Source organism: Neophocaena asiaeorientalis, unplaced genomic scaffold, assembly GCF_003031525.2.
Source record: "Neophocaena asiaeorientalis asiaeorientalis breed wild unplaced genomic scaffold, Neophocaena_asiaeorientalis_V1.1 scaffold100, whole genome shotgun sequence".
Taxonomy (NCBI): domain Eukaryota; kingdom Metazoa; phylum Chordata; class Mammalia; order Artiodactyla; family Phocoenidae; genus Neophocaena; species Neophocaena asiaeorientalis.
The window spans coordinates 644,645-672,170 of NW_020173955.1; the positions used below are offsets into that span (position 1 = coordinate 644,645).

Here is a 27,526-nt window from a genome sequence, read left to right on the forward strand (position 1 = left end):
TTCTTGTATCCTCTTTGTTATCCTTTTAATGGGATAGAAAAAACATTTATCTAAGGATGAAAGAAAGGACCTCAAAACATATTCAATGATTTGGATCAATCATTACACATAAGTACCAGGTCTTAGGTATACCAGTGAGCAAATTCTCAAATTAGTGGAATGTACTTGAGGAAATAGAACATTATTTTAACCCAATCACATTTAAACTTTGTTTTAAACTTCTTCCCAACCTTTTCTCATAAAGAATAAAATTACATGGAAATTTTAAAAGAAAGTTCCATATGTCTTTAGGATTAGATATTAGAGTCAATTGCTTCAAATCTTTTGCTGAATGAGGTAGAGCAGGAGTTGGTAGATTTTTCTCTATAGGGCTAGATAGTGAATAATTTTTGTGTTGCAGGCCATCCATAAACAAATAAGTGTGGGTGTGTTCCGATGAAACCTGATTTACTAAAACAGGTGGCAGGACAGATTTGTCTGCTAAGCCATAGTTTGCTGACCCCAGAGGTAGAGCCATATATAAATTTTTTTAATAAATATTCAAACAACCAGAATCCACTAACTGACCAGCACCACTCACCACAAGGAGGAACTCCTCAACAATTCAACAAGAAAGCAGCTAATAGAATTAACAAAGATTTTGATTAAAATTAAATTTCCTAACATTTTACTTTTTAAAGTATATTAATTTCCAACTATCTACAAGACCAGTTTGATGCTAAAAGGGCTACTATCTTGTTCATGGTAGTAAATAATGCCAAATTTCATTTAGTACTAGTTAATTCCAGTAAGTAAATAGCTGATGTAATTATAACACTTCAATAGAGGACTGTGGACCCAAGGGGCTGAGACTCAGTTTCAGGATTTATAAACTGGAGCTCTCAGGGCCTACCTTACAAGGTGAATAATAAATTAGAGGAGTAAATGCTGGACACCCAGTGTGTGCTCAAGAAGTGGTAGCTTTTATCACTACTGTTGTTATTATATAGATGATACATAGAGACACAGTGGCCTGCCAAGGAATAAATGTCAAAACCAGGTTCAAATCTCACTAAGGCTATTTCTCCACCACTATTTAGCATTCTAAATCATTATGAAAATACTTGTCTCAATTTACATCAATTTCTAACATATTACATCAAGAAATTAAATAATCCAAATATTTTGCATCCTCCCCAAGATCCTCCTATCAAGTTGGGAAAAAGGGACCTAATTAAAAAATATCTGTTGTTAAGAGCTGCTTATATAATGAGAACCTGTTACTGCTACCCCTTGGGGATTTTAAATTTTGAAAATTCGTGAACATTTTGGTTGATTGTTGGCATTTGTGACTTAAATCTTGATCACATTATGAAAATCAAAGAGTGTAAACCACACATGAGGTGTGTTAAGATGCTTTACTTCCCAAGAAGCACAATAAAGTTCAAACATACGATGGAACATAGCCCACGTAACTTGGTAAGTAGAAGAGGTACAAGAATATAACTAACATTAACACTCAGAAGAAGAGAAACTAACCTACCACAAGAATAGTTTCTCTTATGACCAAGCAGATAAATTTCTTTCAAAAAAACAGATTTCCCAAAACACTGTAATCAGACACTCAATTTTAAAAAACTCATAAAATTTGAGCATGAGATAAAAGGTAAAGGTTGGAACTTCCCTGGTGGCACAGTGGTTAAGAATCTGCCTGCCAACGCAGAGGACACAAGTTCAATCCCTGGTCCGGGAAGATCCCACATGCCGCAGAGCAACTAAGCCCATGCGCCACAACTACTGAGCCTGTGCTCTAGAGCCTGGGAGCCACAACTACTGAGCTGGCGCGCCACAACTACTGAAGCCTGTGCGCCCTAGAGCCTGCGCACTGCAACTACTGAAGCCCACGCGCCTAGAGCCTGTGCTCTGCAACGAGAAGCCACCACAATGAGAAGCCCACGCTCACCGCAACTAGAGAAAGACCGCATGCAGCAACGAAGACCCAACGCAGCCAAAAATAAATAAATAAATAAATAAAAAAGGTAAAGGTTGATACTGGTAAAGGTTTTGGGTTTTTTTGTTTCTTGAAGATTATTAAATAATTTTAATTGTTTTAAAATATATTCAATTTTTTCCTCAACATTGTCAGCCAAGGTAGTTTAACACATGCAATAGCCTTAAAGTCAGTAAAGTGAAATATTATTTAAACTTCGATTTATTCTACTGTACATATGCAAATTATCATCTAACACTACTATTCATAGTTTCCAACAAAGCAAACAGTAAAATTTTACTAAAGAGCCAGTGCTGCACTCTAAATTAATGTGAGGGTAACAAAATAAGTACACACACACTTAGCATATTAAATATTTAGCTGAGGTTACAACAGTAACTAAATAGCAAACTAAATAAAATAATATTCACTCCAGTTACTTGAATTTCAAATGCCTTCAACTTCAAAGTCAAAGAGGAAAAATAGTCATCAGTTCTCCCTTGTATTTGGAATTAGGAAACTGGTGACTGAGCCATGTCTGTCAATTCAAACACATATCAAATTCTAAACCTGCAAACAGCAGCATATCCGGCCATTAAACATTTTAAGAACAGGGGGCTCTGATAAATGCAGGGTTGAAAGGCAAATGCTTTTCCAGACAGGTACCAGACTCCCTTTTTTATTTTCTCTACCGTTTCCAGCGCTACGAAGCCAAAGGAGAAGGTCTGCTACTTGCAGACAAGCACACTTGGGCTCAGACGAGTTCCTACCTGTCAAAACTATTCTAAGAAGGTAAACTAGCCAGAAGCAGCACTTTTGATCTCCAAATAGTCTGACAGGTGAGTATACAGCTGAACTAGGGGTACTCCCACACAAATTCTCATTTATCTCCCTATTACTTTTTGCTATTCACCAAAAAATCCAGTTGGCAACACTATTTCTTGCACCTTTTTTTTTTTTTGCGGTACGCGGGCCTCTCACTGTTGTGGCCTCTCCTGTTGCGGAGCACAGGCTCCGGACGCGCAGGCTCAGCGGCCACGGCTCACGGGCCTAGCCGCTCCGCGGCATGTGGGATCTTCCCTGACCGGGGGACGAACCTGTGTCTCCGGCATTGGCAGGCGGACTCTCAACCGCTGCGCCACCGGGGAAGCCCTCTTGCACCTTTGAAGACCATTTTCTAAGAAGTGCATTTCTGAGATTATTCAGTAACAGCTAACATTTATTGAGCACTAGTTATGTGCAAGACACTGCACTAAGCACCTTTAATATGCACAATTTCATTTTATCTTCACAATGAGAGTTTTGAAGTAAGTACTATTATTATTCTCTAAATCTCAGGTTCAGAGAAGTGGCTAATGCAAGTCAGTGCTGAAAGCTGGATCTAAATCTAGCAGTGTGACTCCAGAGCCTTGATTTTTAGGTACTATACTATAATCAGGGTCAACTTATGCAGTAGTAGGCACAGGGCCTAGGGTCCACAGTAATTTTAGGGGTTCATGAAAACGTTTTAATAGTTACTATTAACATACTCAACCTTATACCAAGTTATAAAATAGAATTTTAAATGTATTTTATGGGGAAGGGGCTCACAAAAGTCTTATGTGGTCTTAGCTATACTACTCTCCAAAGGTACACTGGCTTTTATAGGATTTCTCTATCTTTCCCAATTTTCTCATTTCTCATATATTTGTTTTCCTATCAGGGTCCTTTTTACCTGAATCCCTCTATATTTTATTTTTTTCAACCCATACAGTGTTTCTGGAAAAGCAAAAACGATTACCCAATGTTTTAATTCATCAATGAGGGCAAAGCACTATGCATGAATTCACTTATACTCATTCCCAGTTCTGTCCTATCTCCATGTCTGGGTTAGGAGGAAGAAAACCCTTTCATTTTATACACTGGTGCAAATAAAGTCATATTATCTAATGCAGAGCTTCTCAACTGACGTGGCTCGGTTACAAACAGGTTACAGGTCTTCCAAAAATCCTGAAAGCTATATATGGATATTTGGTGTTCCCTCTTGTGACAGTTAATTTTATGCATCAACTTGACAGGGCCAAGGGGTGCCCAGACATTTGGTCAAACATTATTTTAGATATGTCTGTGAGGTTGTTGCTGGATGAGATTAATATTTGAATTCAGTAGACTAAGTAAAACAGATTGTCTTCCTTAGTATGCATGGACCTCATTCAATCAATTGAAGACAGTTTGCGGACTACAGATCTTAGGACTTAGTGATCATCTCCATAATTGCATGAGCCAATTCCTTATAATACATCAGTCAGTCTGTCTGTCTCTCCATGCATGCATGCATGCATGCATGGTTCTACTTCTCTGGAGAACCATGATTAATACACCTCTATTTTGTAAATGACTACAGTAGAGTATAAAAAGATTGTGTATTGAAATTCTCATTCAGTTTTCCAAAGGAGTGTATAAGACCAGCACTGAGGATCCTAGACTGGTTCTGAGGCCACTCAAAGGCATATCCCCTTTAAAGTATCTTGATTTTAGGGTAATTTCTAAAATTCCTTCAACATATTTCTAGTTAGTTTTCCTTTCTCCCTTATAAACAGTAGTTGATTAATGTCAATAGTTTTAATATTGATAGAATTAGGTCTTGTTCTTAAGTGGAAGTTTAGAAGAAACATAAAATCCACTGGGCAATTTAATCTTCCATTTAAGAGGATACCTTATGCCTTACCACCATTAAATATTAAGTAAGATATCAAGTACAGTCTACAACTGTATACTTATCAATCCCCAGTTTCAAGCTATGTAAGAAGAGTAACCAATTGTAGTACTCACTATGCTCTAAAAAGATAGTTTGCCCCTTCTGCACAGTTTCTGGATAAACCTAATAAAGTATTTCTATCTATTTTGGAATTAAAGACAGAATTTCAAATTTTCTGAGGGAAAAATAACAAAAGGAATTGCTGTCCAAATACTTCAAGCAAGCAAAGAGCTATACGGCCAAAATCTCCATTTCTTTCTTTCTTTTTTAAATTGAGATATAATTGACATATTAGTTTCATACGTACAACGTAAGGGTTCAATATATGTATATATTGCAAAATGGTCACCATAGTTACAAATTTTTCTTTTCTCGTATGAGAACTTTTAAGAACTACTCTCTTAGCAACTTTCAAATACACAATGCAGTATTATTAACAATAGTCACCATGCTGTACATTGTACCTCCAGGGACTTATTTATTTTATGACTGGAAGGTTGTACCTTTTGACCACTTAATTTATTTATTTTGTTGCTTACTTATGTTTTCAGTCATAAGTTCAGGTGTTCACCCACATTAAGGAAAACCTGCACAAATCTTAGGCAGGTGATTAAATAAATGAAGGTGAAAATGTAGTTACACTCAGTTTGAGAATGCTGACTTTCTGGTGAACAATAACTTAATCTCAAAATAACATAAGCCAAAGTATTAGTGATTCTCTTCTTTTTCCTTTTTGTGATACTCAATTTTTAAAGCTCTCAAGATAAATCTTCTAATAACATTTTCCCAGTAGCATTATCAACTAGATGGCTAATAAAAGAAAATGACTCATAGCTTCCTTTTGTATAGCCAATTAATATAAGGAGATTACTTACCAATTACCTAAATTCTCAAATAACACCCAGAGCAATATTTTGAAAATTTTACAAAAGCTCAGAGTTTAATGCAGTGCTCATGACATTATCTCCTTTACCTTATACCAAAGAAAAGGCATCTTGGCTATTTCAATCAAGGTTCCTTTCTGGAACATTAACAGGTTAAAAAAAAACAAAAAACAAAAAACTGTTAAAACAATACATATAATGGTCTTTTGGAAAAAGAACTGCTTTCAAAGTAAGGAGATTTTTGTTTTTTGTTACTGTCATTTTATTTTGTTTTAAATCTCAGCCCCAAAAGTGAAGAATAATTTTGACCTTTTTCCAATTTCTACAGTAGAGATACCACTAACTTGCTTTTCTCTACAATTTATAAGAATGTTAACAGGAGAATGAAATAAACTGAACTCTGCATTCTCAGAAAAAAATATTCACTGAAGGGGAAGACTATTTCTCAATAAATGGTCATTATGGCTTTTACATCAAGGCCTGAACCCTCTGAGGCTTGCTGGACTCACCATCTGAGAACTGGCTTGACTGAAAACATTTTATAAGTTTCAAAGATTTCTTCTTGGTTGACTTTTCCCTAAGTAACCAATTATAGCAATAAAGTTACAATAATTGATTGTCTCTTGACCCAGGGAACATATATTTTATTAAAATGTTAAGATATCCTTCTGGTAGCCTGAAAAAAGGAAAGTACTAAAAAAACAGGGACCTGGACAATGTCACATACATAGCAAAAAAGTCAAAGAAATTTGAAATGACAACTATACCATTTGTCTGACTTCACAAAGAATTGTTCCCCATGTTTGCTTAATTGCATTAACTGAGCTCTGAATTCTAAAAGACTCTCACAACATTCTGTCAAAACAATTTGCAGGCACTCTGTTCAAGACAGAATTGTTGTATCCAGGTAAGATTCAACAGGGATAAATCATTTTATGATTAAAAAAATCTAACTTTTAGTGTCATTAATATGTGAGGATTTCTGTGCTGTCCCCAAAATGGTAGCAACTAGGAGAAACATTTTAAGAAAAATGTTAATAAATCTAATCCTCTCCTAGAGAACTAGATTAATGTGCATTTCCAGCAGATTCTGGAAAAGGAAGAAACTACAGGTCACAACCCTCCTTTACAACAGAAGGATAAGAATGGAAGTCACTTTCCAGCTCAGTCACTTTCCATTTCCCCACCTCAATTTCCTTCCAAACTTCTCTTCTAGCCCCCTTCCAGCAGTTTCTCCTTTCCAACATGCATCTCCAAGTTCTGCTCATTTTGCATAGCCATTCAGCAAAAAGAAAAGCCTGAGGACTGAACCAGACATATCTCAGGAAGTCAAAGCATCTTGACACAATCCATATAGTTTTTGTTTTATTTTTACAAAATAGAATCATACTACAAGATTCTTATTTTTCAACAGATTTTTTTCACTCATTTTAACATTTACTGTTATTTTATCTTCACAAAAGTCCTTTGCAACAGATATTACCTCCTTTTTACAGACAACTGAGTTCAGAAGTAACTTGTCCAAAATTATAACGCTTATATGACTCTGAGTCAAGATTCAAACTCAGATCTGTAAGATTCCATAAAGCCCTTGTACTTTATTTCCTCCTATATCCAGTTATCAGATTACACATAAATAACTTCAATCATATGATGCAAAAAATTCCTTTTTGAAGTGGTCATACTTTAAAAAATACATTATATGGTGATGTTAAAAGTTCTAAGGCTATAAATTAATGATTATCCTAGTGTCACCCTATACTCTAATAAGATGAAACTAAACAGGGAAATGATTAGCTCAAAAACCAACAGTCTTCACTTTGCATTATATAATTAATTCATTCCTTGTTTAAAATTGTAAACTTCTGCCTCAATAATGAATTACTCAACAGGAATAATACACATTAGCCAAACCATGTAATAACTGAATTAGCAAATTAAGCTATTCAGACACTCAATGTCAAATGAAAAGTGATTAGCTGTGCACTCCAACTGGTGGTACCACAATTTCTACAGTACCTTAATGTATCAGCAATATCAAAGCAATGATGTATAACCATTTTAATTAACAGACTCTGGAAATATTTCCAATTGAAAATGGTTTGCCTAGCAAAAGATAATTGGAGAAGCAAAGTTTATAGATTCTGATTTTATTCTCAGTATTTTTAAAATAGGCCTGTGGACCAAGTGTTACATATATCAATAAAAAGCAGTTATATTCAAGGGAGTGCTTTCTTCCATACCCCTGGTTAAATTTAGCACAAGGTACAACTCAGGACTGGGGAACAATCTGGATCTCAAACTGCACCTCTAGGGGCTACTTTAGGTCAAAATAAATCTTAATGAATCTTCTCTGAAAGAATCTGGACCAGAAAAGGATAAAGTACAGGGGCTAAGGGGTAAAAATATTCCTGACAATCCTACTTCCTAAGAGTAAACATAAATATACATTTGCAAGAAATTATAAACAAATAAATGGTCACAGTATGGCTAAGTCAACTATGGCTGTTGCATGTTCTAGCTCTAACCCTTAATCCATCTGACACCCTCACCTCAGGCCTTTTATTAGCTGTTAAATTATGAGGCCCATATCCGCTTTTTTCAAATTCTTTTTCTATCCTTCAAGTCCCTATAGCCTTCAGCACAGATTGAGGTTTCAAACTCTGCTTGCTCTTTTTTGTAATCAAAACTAGGTCTTTGATAGACAAAATTAAGAGACATTATTTTCTGAAGCTTAAAAAAATCTTTGAAATCTCAGTTTAACCTTTAAGGTAAAAACTGTAGGATTTGCTGGAATAGTTCACTAATTAATGAATTTTTACATAAGTGGTATTTATATTTATCAAAAAACCAAGTTGATGATTATGATTATTTAATATTTCTGTAAATATTAAAGAAACCTACTGAGATAAAGAAAAATCTTACCAAGCATTATTATAAGAATGTCTCTTTAACGTTAACCAAATGATTGTGAAACATGTAACTAATCTACCAAATCTGGCAAGCATTGTGTATCATAAAGAGATGCCTTTAACAGGTACCCAATTAAAAAATACTTTTTGAAAAGCTGAATTAGAAACCTCCATAGCAATTAATATGTCATACAAAATAGAGAAAATGAGTAAATACCTGAGCTGAAGTGGCTGTTTCCTGTAAATGACCACCAGCAACTGCTCCTTTGGAAGCTGCTAAAGGGACACTGTGCGTTTTGGGGGTTCCTGGAGTATCAATCTTCTCATCTGTCCTATGTGACTGCCAGGCTTCCTTTCGATGATGAGATTCAGTAGCTTGCTGGTCTCCAAAAGCAGCCCAAGAGCAGCTATCTTTCTGTCCATCCTCAAAAGCATTCCAGTCTACAACCTGGCTAGGACCAGCTGAACTGAAGTCCGCAAAATCATCAGAGTCCTGAAAATCACTGCAGTCATCTTGAATATTTGGCACAGAATCAAAATCTCCAAACTCACCTTCTTGCCCAATTTTCAGTTCTGAAACAGGTTCAGTGCCTGTCCCAGTAGATTTTCTTGACAAATTGCATCCCTCTGATAAACTATCAGAAGTTTGTTTTAGAACTGACTCAGTAAATATAATTTCCTCTGGGCAAGAGACAGCATTTGATTCCCCAAATTCTCCAAAGTCATCACCTGGTTCACTAAAATGTGGAAAGTGCTCTGAGGACTCTTCAAAAGTGACATCACTCATTGAATCTTGTGTACCAGTAACAAAAGGTGGAGTCGTGCCACTGGCTGTGCCAAAGTCACCAAAATCATCCTCATTGGTATCGTTGCAAGTCACAAAGTCATTACTACTATCATCGTTTTTTACACTCATAGAATCATCCAAAACATTTTCTTCTGTAGGATCAATGCTGAGGCTTTGGGAATCAGTAAACTTTCTACTTTCTTCTTTGGAAGAACCAACTTCATCATCAGCATCATAAGTTTTAGTAGAATCCATGCACAGGTCAGCACGTTTAGAAGTAAATAAATCAAGTTTTTCCTCAGTTTTACATTGTTCTCTCCTACTGGCTTCTGAATTTTCAGCTGAGTCTACCAAACTCCAAGCCTTTGATTGAACACTTGAATTTAAAAATTCATCCTGTTGCAATGTTGGAAGGCTTTGTTTTTCACTGGTGAAAGCTCCATTACTCACCATGCTTATTTCTGAAACACAAACTTGATCCTCTCCAGCACTGTCTCCTTTATCGCCAATGCTTCTATCCAAGGACACTTCTTTTACAGAATTCAGTTCATTGACTCTATTAATTTTATTGTTTTCCTGAATGGTAAGTGCTTCTCTATCATTTAAAACTGCACATCCTATTTCTTCTAGTTGTATCCTTTCTTTTTTGGAAAATGTGGCAAAATCTGCAAATTCCTCCGCAGGACTAGGTGCAGAGTCTAAATTATACTCAGTACTGTGAGTGCTAAGAGGCTTTCGTCCTTTTGAATCAGCTACAGTGTCCAGATCATCTGTTCCCTGAGGATTTACAGTTTCCAATACTGCAAACCCATTTGTTAGAATCTCCAGACAAGGAGGCTTTTCACCATTGCAGCTCTCTAACTGCTTGTTTTGATGAACAACATTCATATCAGTTCTAAAATCTCCTGGAGAGAAACTTTCAGGTGTTCCAACATTCTGTCTCTGCTCCACTACTTTATTTAAATCTCTTGGACTTTCTATGCCATCAATGGAAGTATCTAAAGTTTTAGATGAAATTATTTCTTTGCTGGTGGTAGAAAGTAAAATATCAGACTGTCCTTTCACAGAAGAAGAAAGTTCAGCAGTGATGTCCTTATCATTACCATTTTTGATGGACTTAAAGCTTGTAAGGCTATCTACATTTTCTGAGAAATCATGAATTGGCATAAAATGGTTTGAAGGTACAAACTCTTCCTTGGGATGAGTATAATCTGGTGTATCAAAATCAACAAACCCTACACCAGAAGGGCTAACTTCGGAAAACCCACCAAATTCCCCAAATTCATCCTCATCCTCATCCTCAGCTCCATTGTCTAGTGGTGGTGGGGATGAAGAGTACATTCGAATGATGTCTGGCTCCATTGTTCAATTGCTTTCAAATAATTAATTTACACCTGAAAAAAAAAGATTTTTTTTTTTTAGGGAACTGATTACATAGAACAAAGTCTTTCAAAATTCTCTCAAAGAAACTTCAAAACTATGCAAATTTACAGTGCTCTGTTTTTTATCTTTTAAACTATTTTTATCTTAGGTGGGTTTACACAGCTATAATATAATGGCAAAAAAAAAAAAAAGAAGAAGAAAAACACTCTCTTCTAGTGTATGTTTCCATGGGCATTGGTAGTACGTTACTGAATCTGGGGATTCCAGAAAATTTCAAATAAACAGTTACAAAAGTATATGTACAAAAGTCTCTCTTGGGGCACTTGCTTGTTCTCTTAAGCTCTCTTTCCAGTTCATTGGGGACTCACACCTTGCCTTATGGATTTGTATGAGTTCTTTATAAATAAAAGACATGAAAATTTTATCTCTAATAATGGCTACGAATATTGATATTTTCCTCACTTTACTTTTCAATGTTTATTTCTGACCCAAGTTAATTTTTTTCTTTTAATAGACTTTATTTTTTTAAATAAGTTTTAGGTTCACAGCAAAATTGAGCAGAAGGTACAGAGATTTCTCATATATCTCCTACCCCCATTCATGCATAGCCTCCTCTATTATGAACATCGTCCACCAGTGGTATATTTGTTACAACTGATGAACCTACATTGACACATCATTATTACCCAAAGTCCATAGTTCATATTAGGGTTCACTGTTGGTGCTGTACATTCTATGGGTTTGGACAAATGCATAAAGACGTGCCCACCATTACAGTATCACACAAAATAATTTTACTGCCCTAAAAATCCTGTGTTCCACCTATTCTATTCATCCCTCCCTCTCCCCTGCCCTGGCAACCACTGGTCTTCTTACTGTCTCCATAGTTTTACTTTTTCCAGAATGTCGTATAATTGGAATCACAGAGTATGTAGCCTGTACACACTGTATGATTGGCTTCTTTCACTGAGCACTATGTATTTAAGGTTCTTCCTCCATATCTTTTCATGGCTCAATAGGTCTTTTTTCTTTTTAGGTACTGAATAATGTTCCACTGTCTGGATGTACCATAGTTTATTTAATTTTTTATAACTTTCCATTTTGAAATTGCTTAGGACTCACAAGAAGTTGCAAAAATAGTACAGAGAGTTCCCATGTATACTCCCACCCAGTTTCCCTCAATAAGAATATGGTAAACAACAATAGTACATGATCAAACCCTGAAACTGACATCAGTACAACCTATTAACTCAGCCACAGACCTTTAGATTTCACCACTTTTTTTCTTTGTGTGTGTGTCTGTATAGCTTTATGAAATTGATCATATGTGCAGATTAGATTTCAGTAACTGTCACTACAATTGGGGATTAGAACTGTTGTAAAAATAGTTCAATAATACTCATCAATATAAAGAAAGTCCCTTGTGTTATCCCTTAACAGTCATGCCCTTCCCTAAACCCTAACTGCTGGCAATCACTGATCTATTCTCCACCATTATAATTTTGCTATGTCAAGAGTGTTATCTAAATGGAATCATATAATAGGTAATCCGTTGAAGTTGGCTTTTTCACTCAGCTTAATGCCCTCAAGATCCATCCATGTTGTTGCATGTGTCCACAGTTCATTCTTTTTTATTGCTAAGTAGTGTTCCATTATATAGATGTTGGATGTTATAGATGTTACCACAGTTTGTTTCTCCATTTACTCCATTCAAGTCATTTGGGTTATTTTCTGTATTTTACAATTACAAATAAAGCTGCTATGTACATTTGTGTACAGATTATCCTGTGAACATGAGCTCTCATTTCTTTAAGATGAATACCCAAGAGTGCAAATGCTGGGTCACATGGTAAGTGTGTGGTTAACTTTATAAGCCAAACTGTTTTCCCAAGTTAATTTTTAAGGGGTCAAATTGGTTAATTTTCCATTAGTAATTTTCTTCATTATTTTGCTATCATATAAGCTTAAAACTGAATAAATATTCACTTATTTTCTTCTACTTAGAGGGGTTTTTTTACATTTAATTTTTAATACATCTACAATTTATTTTGGCATATGGTCTAAAGCAAGGGTCTAAGTGAATTTTTTTCTGACTAGCAATTATCATAATCCCATTTATTGAATAATCCTTCCCATGTCCACCAGTTTGATACCTTCTTTTTCTATACATTTAATTCTTAAATGAAATCTATGTCTGGGTTATTTTGGTCCTCTCTATTAAACAGTCAAAAGTGTCACAAGACAAACTTAACATTGAAAGCAAAGGGTAGATTAACATCAAAGTCCTAGAACAAAAACAGCCCATAAACAATGAATTGATACTTACTGCAATTCACAGTTGTCCTTAGACACATAAGGAAAACGTTTACTACAAAATTCAGCCAGTTTTGCAAGCTAACAACAACAAAACTTTCTTCCAACTCTCAGGATAAAATTTCGTAAGATCTTCCAGTTTTACAGAGAAGGTACCTTAGAAACCACATAATTTAATTCAGAGATGAGGAAAATGAGGCCTACTGGTCAGCAACTTTACCAACAGTCAATACAGCTGGTTAATACAGTCAATACAGCTGGTTAATAGAGAATGGCTTCAGAATTTAGAAAAGATCTTTAGGTCAATGACTGGTCAGCTGCTGAGAGAAACAAGGGAGTCATGAGAAAAAAAACATTCCATTGTAACATATCTACTTTAAATTGTTTACCTATAAAATCAGCATTATAAAGAAGGAAATAACTGCTTTAGTGCTAAGACACCTTCTTTTCTGCTGATTTAAAGAGAAAAAAAACAAACAGGGCTTCCCTGGTGGCGCAGGGGTTGAGAGTCTGCCTGCCCATGCAGGGGACACGGGTTTGTGCCCCGGTTCGGGAAGATCCCACGTGCCGCGGAGCGGCTGGGCCCGTGAGCCATGGCCGCTGAGCCTGCGTGTCCGGAGCCTGTGCTCCGCAGTGGGAGAGGCCACAGCAGTGAGAGGCCCACGTACCGCAAAAAACAAACAAACAAAAAAAAAAAAAAAAAAAAAAAAAAAAAAAAAAAAAAAAACAAACAAACAGTAAAAGATACACATAAACCCTATTTTCTTCCCTTGTCTAGAGCAGGAATACCCCTTCTAATGCTGGCTGTACAGGGTCATTTGACCTCTGACAGTTTCCCTTTAATGATGAAGTTCCTAGTATTTAAAAATACTCTCCAATTGTTAATGAAAGTGTGGAGAAAGGGACACTTGTACACATATACTACTGGTGGGTGCATACATTGTTACAAGGCTTCCAGAAGGCAATCTGGCTATACTAAAAAATAAAAATAAAGTTTTTAAAGTAAAACAAAATGCTCCAAAGGGATTACTTAAGCAAATTATGCTACATAGGATACTATGTACTCATTAATATCATAATTCCTTTTTTTAAATTTAAAAGCATTCATAATGATGGGAGCATGTCAAAAGGACACAAAAACCAGCTTGAAGGGGTTACTGCTGTTTAAATCAGGGACAAATTGAGCATCAAAATAAAGATGATGATAGATTATAATTCACTGAATAAAATAATAAACTATCAGTCCTCACGGATATAAACATATAAGTGAAATAAACTGAAAGTTAGATGAGGAACAAGGTACTGCATAGTTTCAAAATATCCCTACAACATACTTAATTACAAAGGGAACAAGTGTTAACTTTACCGTGGTGAAGCCTGACACTTAAGTGATCAAAGTGAACATCACTAGTAATGGGAATATCAAAATCATGCATCACCTGACAAGATGCAATGAGGACACAGACTCACTTCTGGAATATTGCTGCCAAAGATACATAGCCTGAATAAATTCAAGAGGAAACTTCAGACAAATTCAAATTGAGAGAGAGTCTACAAAACAACTGGCCTATAATCTTCAAAAGTATTGATCAATGTCATGAAAGTTATGAAGAAATTGGAAAACTGTTCCAGACTGAAGATGACTAAAGAGAAGTGACAAGTAAATATAACACTTGTTTCTCAACTGGCTCCCCTTTTTATAAAGGTCATTATTGGGATGACCCTGAAACTTGAAGAGCCCAAGAATTAGACAGCAGCAATACATTGATGTTAATTTCATGATTTTGATGGTAGTATTGTGGTTATATAAGAGAATGTCCTTGGTATACACTCTAAAATATTTGAAAGAGATGGGGCATCAGGTTGGCAACAGTCTCAAATTGTTCTGGAAAAAAATCTTATTTGTACCGAACCTGCAACTTATTTATAAGTTTGTGATCACTGCAAAATGAAAAAGATTAAAAGCATTCCAGGAGATTTATGTTTGCATTTAAAATATGCCTATTTTATAAAAAATGTGTTACTTATACAATACTAATGCTTTATTAAAAATTGTGGCAAGATAAGCATAACATAAAATTTACCATTTTAACCATGTAAGTGGAATCATACAGTATTTGTCCTTTTGTGACTGGCCTGTTTCACTTAGCATAATATCCTTAAGGTTCATACACGTTGTAGCATGAGTCAGAATTTCATCCTTTTTCAGGCTGAATATTATTCCATGGTATGTACATACTAACATCTGTCGACAGACGGATAGGTTGCTTCCACCTTTTGGCTATTGTGAATCACGCTGCCATGAATGTGAGTGTACAACATACCTTATTTTTAAAACTTTTTAGTTTGAAATAATAATAGATGAACAGAATTGCAAAAATAGTAAAGTCTGTACACCCTTCACCCAGTTCCTCCTAATGGTGACATCTCAAACAGCTCTAGTACAATAGCAAAACTGGAAATGTTGGTATTACTATCAACTAGACTACAGACCTTACTCAGTTTTCACCATTAAAAAAAACGCAAAACACTTGCATTCATCTGTGTTTGTGTATAGTTCAATTTTATCCCACGTACAGACCTATGAAACTACCACTATCAAGAAACAGAACTGCCCCGACTCCCCTACCTCATTCCTGTCCCTGGGCAACCACTAATCTGTTCTCCATATCCATAGTTTTATCATTTCAAGAATGTTATGTAAATGGAATCATACAGCATGTAACCTTTTGAGGTTGACTTTTTTCACTCACTACAATGCCCTTAAGGTCCAATGTATGGTTATTACGTGCATCAGTAAAGCCAATTGTTTTCATCGTTCAGTAGTATTCCACTGTACAGATATACCAGTTTGTTCAACCACTGACCAACAGAAGGACATATGGGTTATTTCCTATACTTTACTATTATAAATAGTATATATACTACATTAATAATATATACACTAATAGTATATTTAAATAGTATTTATAATAAAGATGCTAAGAGCACTTACGTACAGGTTTTTGTGTGAACATAAGTTCTTATTTCTCTGGGATAAATGCCCAAGAGTATAATCACTGGGTCCTCAGTTAGTGCATGTTTAGTTCTGTAAAAACTGCCAAACTATTTTCTAGAGTGCTGTATCATTTTATATTCTCATAATACTATATTTTTAAAGAACCATCTGTGATGTTTAAGTAGAATCTGTTCATGGTTAATCTATTGCTTTTTCTAAAACTTTTTATTGTTTGAAAAATAAAATATTTTATTATTTCAAGGCTTACTTCAAACTCAGATGCTAAGGCAAATATAAAGATCTGAAATCAGGAACTTTGTAACCAATCCAACAACACAAAGTATTTTTTCTTCCTGTCACACCCTGGCAAGGTACTCTCTTTCTCCTAGGTGCAACAGGCTCTATCAGCCCCCCAGACTATGAACATTTCCACATTCCTCAAATCTGTGTCACCTATCGATGGGAAGAACGTGGGCTGCACATTCCCCTTCAGCAGGTCTTGGCTCTGGCCCAACTCACCCTTCAGAAACCTAAGAGAGTGCCACTGCTCACGAGTTTCAGCCAAGAATGCCAACCAGCCAGTGTGGAGGAGGCCTGAAATTTTTCAGAAAATTCTTCTGTGCCCAGGGCAATTCAGTAAAATTTGTTAACTGAAGTATATTTGTTCATTGTTAACTGAAGTATTATTTGTATAATGAATTTACATATTAAGTCTGACTTAGACAAATTTAACTTTTTTTTTTTTAACCACAGGAAAATATGGATTTTAAAGTAGCTATTTCTACTTAACAGAGAAAAGAAAAAGATAGATGAGCTACTTTAATACAGTGTCTGGCACACAACCACCTCAATAAATGTTTCTTCATCCTTAATGAACTACTTACACCACACACAAGGAGTCCTAATCAATCATCCAATTTCTTTACAACCTGAACAAGCACTTGTACGTGTGTGTGTGTGTGTGTGTGTGTGTGTGTGTGTGTGTGTCTGCAGGGAAGGGGGTGTGCTCAACCTGCCATTTTTTTGTCTTATTCCAAGACCTGTTAGAGGAGAGTAAACAAGTAATGGGGATATCCAGGAAAGATTCAAGTCATAGTATACACAAGGCTCTCATGACTGAGTAGTAATGGTAGTCCTAAAGGTAGTCAGAGCAGCCCTGTGCCAGAGTAGCAGCCAAGGTGACAGGGGATATAATGAGTGAAGGAGATTCAGTATTAATCTCTCACAAGAAGAGGAGCCACATTTGCTTAAGGAGTTCTAGCCTCAAGTCTGAAATAGTCTTAGAAGAAAAAGATGGTGAGTCTCTAGGCTGAAAGCTCTGGGGCTAAGTGGCAGAGTAGGCTTGACAAGGCAGAGGAATGAAGAGGGATTGGGCTATCATCTAAGACTATCTAAGCCATTTCAAAATAGTTTCTCAAGAAGGACAAAATTGGAGGATTTAACCTACCAGGTACCAAGCCTCAGTTTAAAGCTATATGGCCACATGATAACAAAGATGCCAATGCAGTGTGAGGGGGAAAGAACAGCCTTTACAACAAATGGTGCTAGATCAACTGGGGAAAAGGTCTTTGACTCTACCTAACATCTTACCCAAAAGCCAGCTCCATACAGACTGTAGGCCTTAATGTGAAAGGTAAAGCAATCAACCTTCTAGGAGATAACTTAAGAGAATATTTGCATGACTTTAGGGAAGACAAGATGTTTTAAACAAGTAACAGAAAGCACTACTCATGTAAGAAAAAACTGATAAATTGGACGTAAGATTAAAAACTTCTGTCCATCAAAAGAACAACATTAAGAGAATGAAAAGGCAAGCCAATGCCTGGAAGAAGGTATCTGCAATACATATAATTGTCAAAGACCTCATATCCAGAACATGCAAAAAATTCCTACAAATCAATGTGAGATGACCTAAAAGAAAAATGGCCAAAATATTTAAACAAAAGAGTATTTTACAAAGGTGGATGTCCAAATGGTCAATAAGCATCTGAAAAGTCATCAGGGAAATGCACATTAAAACCACAACAAGAAGGACTTCCCTGGTGGCACAGTGGTTAAGAATCCACCTGCCAATGCAGGGGACACGGGTTTGAGCCCTGGTCTGGGAAGATCCCACATGCCGCGGAGCAACTAAGCCCATGTGCCACAACTACTGAGCCTGGACGCTACAGTCTATGAGCTGCAACTACTGAGCCCGCATGCCGCAACACCTGAGCCTACACACTGCAACTACTGAAGCCTGTGCACCCTAGGGGCCATGTGTTGCAATTACTGAGGCTGCGGGCTGCAACTACTGAAGCCCGCATGCCTAGAGCCCATGCTCTGCAACGAGAGAAGCCACCACAATGAGAACGCTGTGCACCACAATGAAGAGTAACCCCCCACTCGCCACAACTAGAGAAAGCCTGCATGCAGCAATGAAGACCCAATGCAGCCAAAATAAAGAAACACACCACAAAACACAACTACACACCCACCAGAATGGCTAAAATTAGAACAATTTAAACTATAGCCACTGATGGCAAAGATGTGGAGCAACTGGGATTCTCTTTGGAAGTATCTACTAAAACTATACCAGGTTTATACCCCACATATATATATATGCACTAATAGACATGCACAAGACTCATGACAACTTAACTGAAAATAACCCAAATGTCCATCAACAGGTGAATGGTTAAGATAAACCATGGTATAGACAAACACGGCAATGAAAAGAACTATTACTATATGCAACAACATGGATAACTATCACAGACATAATGTATAAAAGAAACCAGATAAATACACACAAAATACACATTGTGTAAGTCCATTTCTATGAACTTCAAAACAGGCAAAACTAATCTATGGTGGTAATTCAGAAGAGTGGTTATTTATAGGGAGGGGGTAGAGTATTGACTGGAAGGGGGCATAAAAGAGCCTGTTGGATGCTAATAGAGATAATGTTATTATCTCTTGACCTGGGTAGTAGTTACACAGGTACATACTTTTGTAAAAATTCACCCCATTGTACATTTACTGTTTGTGCGCTTTGCTGTGTGTATGCTATACGTCAAAAAGTGTTTCTCAGAAAATCAACATACTTAGATTAACAGCAGCTATGTTACAAATAATGAATATATGATCAGTTAAAAATATACCATTCTATAAAAAAAAAGTGCTTGTTTAACCTTGCCTTATTCTGGGATTTAAGGCTATATATGTATGCCTCAAGAGGTAGTATGGTATGGGGGAAAGATGTTGGATCTGGAGTTAGGCAGATCCTAGGTTCAGATTCTGGTTTCCCCGTTTACTATGTTTGTTAGTTTGCCCTCTCTGAGCTTCAGTTTCCTATCTATAAAAAGGGGCTAGCAGTCCCTACCTTTCAATACTGTTATGAGTATTAAAGATAACAGACCTTAAGTACCTGGCACATTCTGTGCACTAAGTTATAAACTATCATCACATTTGAACTTGCACCAAGTCTGTGGCTCAAATCATAGTCTACCATTAACAAAATCTAAGCCAATGTTTGCTTAGTTGGCACAAACATTCACATGACTCTGCATATACTTTTATAGGTCACTGAAAGAATAAATCATTAAAGAAAACTATTACTAACCACATTAAAGATACATGAAGTTGACTTTACTTCTAATTTCTATAACCAATCCCTAGAAAATAGGAAACAATGCCCAAGGATAAAGGACTGAGACCATATCCTCTGAACCAACTCAAGGGACCAATAGTAGTCTGTTAAAAGACGGAGGTTTTGAAGTGGAACAGGCCAAGGCAACCCAGAAGTTCTCACCAGTAGTACCCTGAATTATACGGCTGTGGATACTTTCAAGTTAGAGGAACGACCACAAGAAGAAAAGCTTCTAAGAAGGTGCCTGGTTGGATTAGGATTCCACATATTCCTCTAAGAGAGAGTTAATCCTCGACCAACCCTCTACCCTCCATCATCTACGCAAAGTGTTAACTACCCCAAAGATCCCTGGGCTCACATTTGGTGATAGTGGTGGGGTCTCTAAGAGGCCCTCTAGGAATCTCCCAGAATCAAACATTGAGAGTTCCTTCCAGAGAAGCTAAAAACCCACCAGAGAGAAATTCCCATCTTTTACAGGACATCAGCCCAGCTTTATCAATGTGTACATCAACTTTCAAGGCCAGATAGTACTTCTAGATGATACAATCCAGCTTTACTAAGGACCCTTCGCTCCAAACTTATTTTTATAGGGACTGGGACAGAAGTGGGTGGTGGTGGTGAAGAACACAAGCAGAAAGGTTAGTGGTAAGAAAAGGGAGAAGAAAGACAATTGTATCTGAAGTTATGCTACTGACTTAGGTAGAACAAACCACACTAACAAGCCTTATTTAATGAAACACACACACAGACACACACAATCACAAAATCACTACCTTTTTACCACAATATGTTTGAGGTTTATAATTAATCATTTGTTAAATCATTTGGGTGAATGAAAAAAAATCTGTATTTTCTTTAGAAAAATGAGTGAAAATATTACATAAGCAAATAACAACATCAATTTGCATTACAAATGTTGCCTGCTACTGCAGTAGTTCAAATTATTCAAATCTTTACTGGAATATCCTCATGGGAGTTTTAAGATACTATCACTATCAAAATGCACTGTAAATGAATCCGCCCTGCCCATATTCCTGCTTAAGAGTCGTCTTGTCACAAAGAAACAAAACGGAAAGCCCTTCTTCTGAGCCATATGAAGATTTAAATTTAGTTAACTTTTTGGTTTTCAATACATCTAAAGATGACTGGAATATGATGTCACAAAAGTTTTCATGCCTCTAATATTTAGAATCTACGAAAGGATAATATTTTTTCTCTTTTTGAGTGCTTTGTCCTCAGCATATTGGCTCACTCACGGCTAACAAAAAAAAGAGAGCCCCTAAAAATAAAAGTTTTTAGTAAAGAATTGAGCAAGATGGTGTTGTTTGTTTTTAGGACTATCATCCTCCTGTCAACATAGGCTACAAACTTTAAGGCTACTTAATCACACTCCCACAATCTCAAAGCTGAGCATTTTTCAGATTTCAGAATTCCTTAGAACTTGCCAATTTAAAAACAAAAACCCAAGATACCACTGACATCAACTGTATCAATAATATGCAATATTATTTAAAATATCTTTTAAATAAATAGTATATTCCACATACTTTAATTCTCTGCTTCCATCAATAACAATATTAATATTTATTGGGCGCTAACTATGTGTCAATACTATGTGAAAAGCACTCGTGAATTATCTCATTTATTCCTCACACTATAGTATGAGGTAAGAATGATTATCTTCATTTTACAGATGAAGAAATAAAAGCTTAAAGAGGTTAAATAATTCCTCACAGTAGTATAACTAGTAAGTGGTGAGTCAGTCACAAGCTAATAAAAATATCTGAAGAATGTCCTATCGCAGAAATCATTGACATCAAATATTAGAATTACAAGAATCTTCCCTAAAAGTTTTCTGAAACTTCCACAACAATTTGGAAGGAGAAAAAAAGGTGCTTACGAGCTAAGATGAAGAAAGTATAATCAGGCTTCCCTGGTGGTGCAGTGGTTAAGAATCCTCCTGCAATGCAGAGGACACAGGTTTGAACCCGGGTCCGGGAAGATCTCACATGCTGCGGAGCAACAAAGCCCATGTGCCTGCACTCTAGAGCCCGCGAGCCACAACTGCTGAAGGCCGCGCCTAGAGCCCGTGCTCCGCAACAAGAGAAGCCACTGCAATGAGATGCCCGCACACCATAACGAGGAATAGCCCCTGCTCTCGGCAACAAAGACCCAATGCAGCCCCCACCTAAAAAAAAAAAAAGACAAAGTATAACCAACAAAAATGCCAAGAAGTGAATTTGTTTCAATATTAATGTACACAGTGGTAAAAACGTGGTAAACAATGAAAATAAACAGCAAAATATCTTTATACCTAAGTTGACCACCCTCAAAAGGCCAGACTGCCAAAAGTGACAACCAAATTATGTCTTCCCTGGTTTCAATATAAGGATGAGTCACAAAAGTACAAATATACTATATATAAGGTAAATGACAATGTGAGCAGCAGCACATATTCACTCTTCAATGAATGTTGCTAAACAGCAATAAAAGTTATTACTTTACAGAAGCTGGTTTTCAAAAATTCCTAAGAAAGAGCTTTTCTTTCATTGTATATTTTAACCTTCTATGCAAATCCATAAGGTATTTTACTTATTTACAGTTACTTATTTACAGTTTCACAGTAAAACTTGAAGATAAATAAAAGATAAATAAAAACATTAGAAACTGTTTTACTTTTAACTTGTAATATCAACTGACCATATTTGAGAGTTTACTAGCTATTTTTCCCAGAAGGTACTTCAACTTAAAATTGAATAAATGACACTGGATAACTGTTGATAAAAAGGCAATGAAACAGAAGCAGCAATGAGGACAGATGCATTAGCCCTCAGAAAACCATTTTTTCCCCTAGTACCCTCTGCTCTTACATAGCTGCAGAATAAATTAGCCACGCTAAATTTCCACCCTAATATCCCTGAAACTTTACATTGAAAATAGAATCTAAAAGCAGAAACTACTTCAATTTCATGCCCCTTCACTAAAACCTTGCTTACATCCACAGTATTGTCTACAGATAATCCCTGGACCTTCTGTTTTCTTTCTCAACTGCTTGCTCAGGGGCCTCTTTTGAATTTCTCTATTACTACTGATGCTTTCTCATCAGCCTGTCAATGTTCAAGAATCTTCCACCCTCAAACAAATCAGAGTAAATCAAAACAAATCCCTCCCTTCTGTGCTCTTTTAGCTCACCTCCTCCTCCTCACCACCAAGCTTCTTGAAAGGGCCCTGTCTATTCGCTACCTCTACTTCCTAACCTCCTATACTCACTCCTCAGCCCAGCACATCTGGCTTCACCCTACCACTCCACTGAAACTGCTCTTCCAAGAGGGACTCTACTTGAGCTCAAAAGACTAGAAAGGTTGTGCAGGCACAGGCCTCTTTTGTTGACCACTGCATCCTCAGGGCCTGGCTCACAGCAGGAACTGAATGCACTACTTTTGTTCTTGCTGGGGCATTTGGTCCACTGACCCTCTTGAGCTGCCACCTCCTCCATGCCCTCGCTGGATTTCTTATAATCCTAGCTCTGGTCTCCTCGTGCTCACCCAAAGAAGTGAGGAAATACCTGAAGTTAGGAAATACCTAAGTTCAATCAAGGTAAGTGTGATCTGAGAGAGGGTGGTCTGAAATACGACACATGTGAAAGAAAACAAATCCAATCATTTTGCTGCAATCTGTCTGAGGAAAGAATGTGTGGAGAGGAACAGTACTCACATGCAGCTATGGGAAAAAAACAGCCAAAGGACAAAAATTTGTTTGTGTGGTTTTTTGTTGTTGTTGTTGTTTTGCAGTACGCAGGCCTCTCACTGTTGTGGCCTCTCCCATTGCGGAGCACAGGCTCCAGACGCGCAGGCTCAGCGGCCATAGCTCACGGCCCAGCTGCTCCGCGGCATGTGGGATCTTCCCAGACCGGGGCACGAACCCGCGTCCCCTGCATCGGCAGGTGGACTCTCAACCACTGCACCACCAGGGAAGCCCTGTTCGTGTGTTTTTAATAGACCAAATAATATAAATATCTGCTTCAATCTGAGGCCGTTTCTCTGCATAAGTGGAGGTGTCAACCAGTGTCACCAGAGCGTAATACTACTCTGGGCAGTCAACTAATTTCCCTTGCTCTTGTTCTCTGCTCCCAGCAACCTTCTTTAGTACTTCATGTAAATCTTCCCACAGATTTTGCAATCAGCTGACATGAACAGCTGACATACTTTGAAAGATATTTCTTGCTGTAAAGTTTTAAATTAGCATTCTGGTCAAGACTGGTAAGTTAAACCTCAAGAACCCAGGGTATTCTGGGAAAAACAAACCAACCAACCCCCAAACCATACTTTGTGGGCTTTCAAAACTAAAGACATCATTTTAGTCTGTAACTAAAATCTGTACACCTTGTGAAGCTCTTGGCAGCTGCCCTTCTCCTGACAGTGTTACTCTCTGTATCACAACGCCTACCATGAGAGCAACTCACCTTTTGGAGGAAAAAGCATCTAGCTAAAGTTAAAAAACTGCAATGAAATGCAGTTAGAATTCAATTATCTGAGCTAATGAGAAAGAAAGCAATGTCCTAGATAATCTAAACTCACAAATTTGGCCTTAAACCATGACCTATGTAACAGAAGATTTACCTCACAAATGATGTCTTTCCCAAGCACTATTAGTTTTACTTTAATTTGTTCCCTGACCACCCATCAATTGAGAAGAAGATGACCTAGAGACACATGAGGTAACAGAAGGAAACCAGACAATGAACCAGGCTTAGAAATAGTCATAAATTATTCACAGACAATAACATAAATGGCATTCTTGGGGTAAATTATCATAAAACAAAAGCTTTGTATATCTGAAAAATCAGATGTAAACACATTCCAAAACAGTGCTCATGAGTATGTGTGTGTCTCGTGTGTGTGTGTGTGTGTGTGTGTGTGTGTGTGTGTGAGATATACAGGTACTACCACAAGTGGATCTACCTGTATTGATAACTTCATGGAAACTATGGAAGGAATTCCCATTACAAACAAATTTCTAGCTAGCTGACCTTTTAGTGGTGTTATTGCTTGGTTTAAAGTTTTACTTTCTCCTAAGAGGTAGAAAGACTAAAGGGTAAAAAGGAAAAAAAAAACAAAAAACAGACAATATTATTTACAATGTACTATTATACCTTTGGTTACAAATGACTTGAGAATTAGCCTATTGTATAAAGCAGAATTTTTCAAAAATTTCCCCTCTGTAACTCACAGTAGAAATATATACATTAAAAAAAAAAGTTTCAGGGCTTCCCTGGTGGCGCAGTGGTTGAGAGTCCGCCTGCTGATGCAGGGGACACAGGTTCGTGCCCCGGTCCGGGAAGATCCCACATGCCGTGGAGCGGCTGGGCCCGTGAGCCGTGGCCGCTGAGCCTGCGCGTCCAGAGCCTGTGCTCCGCAACTGGAGAGGCCACGACAGTGAGAGGCCCGCGTACCGCAAAAAAAAAAAAAAAAGTTTCAGTATTTACTCTTACTGTGTACTCTTGACATTTTTAGTTCTATTGCATTTTTTCTTAAAAGCTGGTCATGATCCCCTATAGTGGATTTTACAAACCAGAAACAGGTCATAACTCAAAGTGCAAAAAAAAAAAAAAAGTCTGACAAAAAGGATACTAAAGAGTTTAGAGAAAATGACCAAAATTAACCTCAATTTCCCCCTAATATTGCTCACATCACTGAAGTTAGGAAAAGGCAGTGGGTAGTTCCATACTGGTACTATGAACAATGTAAGGTAATTAAACAAAATAAAAACAAGCTGTGAAATTTGTCCATAGTCTTTACCTTTAAATTATGTAAGCAGTACAATTTAGGGCAACTTAAAACTTCTGCAGTATTTCTGGGTATTTTCTAAGGCACTGACTCGCCTATGATCAGCTTTATAAGAATAACTCATTTTCCAGTCTTGGGGCCATTGCTTAAAGTCTATATAAGAAGAAAAAACAATCAAAATATTTCTGTCTAAAATCTTAGCACAGAATTTGTGTTGGTTATGTCGTTATGTCTACAACAATGACAAGAACTGTTTGCATCCATTAACTCTGTTCAAGTTTAATTCACCTCACAATAATTTTATCATTCTCCTTCCTTCTGATCCACTTCCTCTAAATCCAATTATTGCTTCCAGCATATAAGAGGAAACAGAGCTTCTTTTAAAACAAAGAACTCCTTAATCTGGTGCATTCAAGGACAAAATGCATTCTTAAATTATGTTATTTGAATGAACCAAGTAATTTGATAAAATCAAAGTATTCCCTTTCTCTTTACAGAATTTTACATAAAAGTAATAAATAAAAAATATTATTTTTCAAATTCATACTACCCTCAATCTAGGAAGCAAGCCACTTTAAAGATAAAATTAAAGACACTACTGGTGGGAGTATATATTGGTTCATATATTCCAGGCAATTTATAATATATCAGAAATTTTACAATGCATATTCTTTTAACTAAGCAATTTCACCTGCAAGAATGCATTCAACAGATGCATTCATATAAGTATGCAAAGATATTTCCACAAAATGTTAATTCCTGCATTGTTTGTTTTTAAAGAAGCAACTGAAAACGACTTAAATATCTATCAATAAGGAATTAGGGTAAATAGAAACTGTAACCATTTTTTAAAAAGATAAAGCTATATTGCTAATAGGGAAAGGTGTGTAAAACACATTTTTAAGTGAAAAAGCCTTTCTGAAGAGGCATTCTCTCTTGATTCTCCTCCTACCTATCATATCCTTTCTTTCTCCTCCTTCAGTGGATGTGTTTCTTCTGCTTGCCTCATTAATGTCCATGTTCCCCAGGCCTTGGCTTCCTCATATTCTTATCCCTGAGAGATCTCTTCCCCATTTTGTTTGATATTATCTCTTCCCCATTTTGTTTGATAATTATATGTTCACTATGGCCAAACCTCTATCTATCTGCGGCTGCCCAACCTCTGCCTACCCAACTGCCTTTCTGAATCTCTCTACCTGGATGTCCCAAATACAACTCATATCCTCCAATTCCCAAACTGAAGTCAACCTCTACTCAAAGAACAAACAGAAACCACTTGTTCTTATAATATTCTGAATTCTAAGTCTGAAAATCTGAGTGTTACCTCTGACTGCTCCCTCTTTGCCATCTCCCTCCCTCAAATTAAATGAACCACAAATTAAGTCCTTAACAACTCTTACTGTATTTAATATCCCAAGACCAATATCGTATTTCAGGGCCTCATTATTTTTGGCCAGGATTCCTGTAGTCCACTTGAAACTCCTTATCTTAGCCATAGAGCTAAGACACTCCCTCTTTCCTCCAGCCAGACAACACTACCCCCCGGTTCTCCACTGGCACTACGTTACCTCTAGGTTGTCACATATGCCACTTCTTCTAATTTACTATTCCTATCTGTCCAGAAAACCCATTTACTAAGCCTTCAAAACCCTACTCAGGCATAGAGTTTTTCTGTGAAGTGATATCACCAATATTTATCAAGTTATTATGTGATAGGAACTGTGCAAGGTACTTATTCGTACACTATCCAATTTAATCTCAAACATCCATTTTTAGATAAAGGAACAGGCTCAGAGAGGTCAAAAAATCCGCTCAAGGTCCCACAAAGAGTTATGCAGCAGGACTCTAACATTAAAAAAATCAGTGTTCTTTTCATTATGTCAGGTTGCGTGTCTGAATTAATTCTTCTTTAGACCTATCTCTTTTATTACATTTAACAAAGTGAATCAAATTTATTTCCATGTTTTTCTCCTCTAGTAGGCTATAAACCAATGTGTCTCAATCTTAGCTTTGTATTAAGTATTTTTTTAATAGAATAGATGGGCCTGAATATCTGTATTCAAAAAAAAAGTTTCAAAGATAATTCTGATGGTTAGCTAAGGTTAAGAACCACTGTGTTACGCTTC

The 27,526-nt window shown here is 36.8% G+C and overlaps 1 protein-coding gene across 3 annotated transcripts in view; it reads right to left on the reverse strand.

The window, feature by feature from the left end:
- The window catches only part of AFTPH (aftiphilin), a 64,410-nt gene that overhangs the window by 26,401 nt on the left and 10,483 nt on the right, over positions 1 to 27,526 (reverse strand). For 2 of the 3 annotated variants that reach the window (XM_024752951.1, XM_024752953.1), the window contains exon 2: positions 8,720 to 10,683. In XM_024752951.1, the coding sequence (XP_024608719.1) occupies positions 8,720 to 10,651 (1,932 nt within the window). In that variant the 5' untranslated portion in view covers positions 10,652 to 10,683. Of the gene's footprint in view, positions 1 to 8,719; positions 10,684 to 21,514; positions 21,803 to 27,526 lie in introns of all 3 variants that reach the window. The other variant, XM_024752952.1, reaches the window with a different exon arrangement.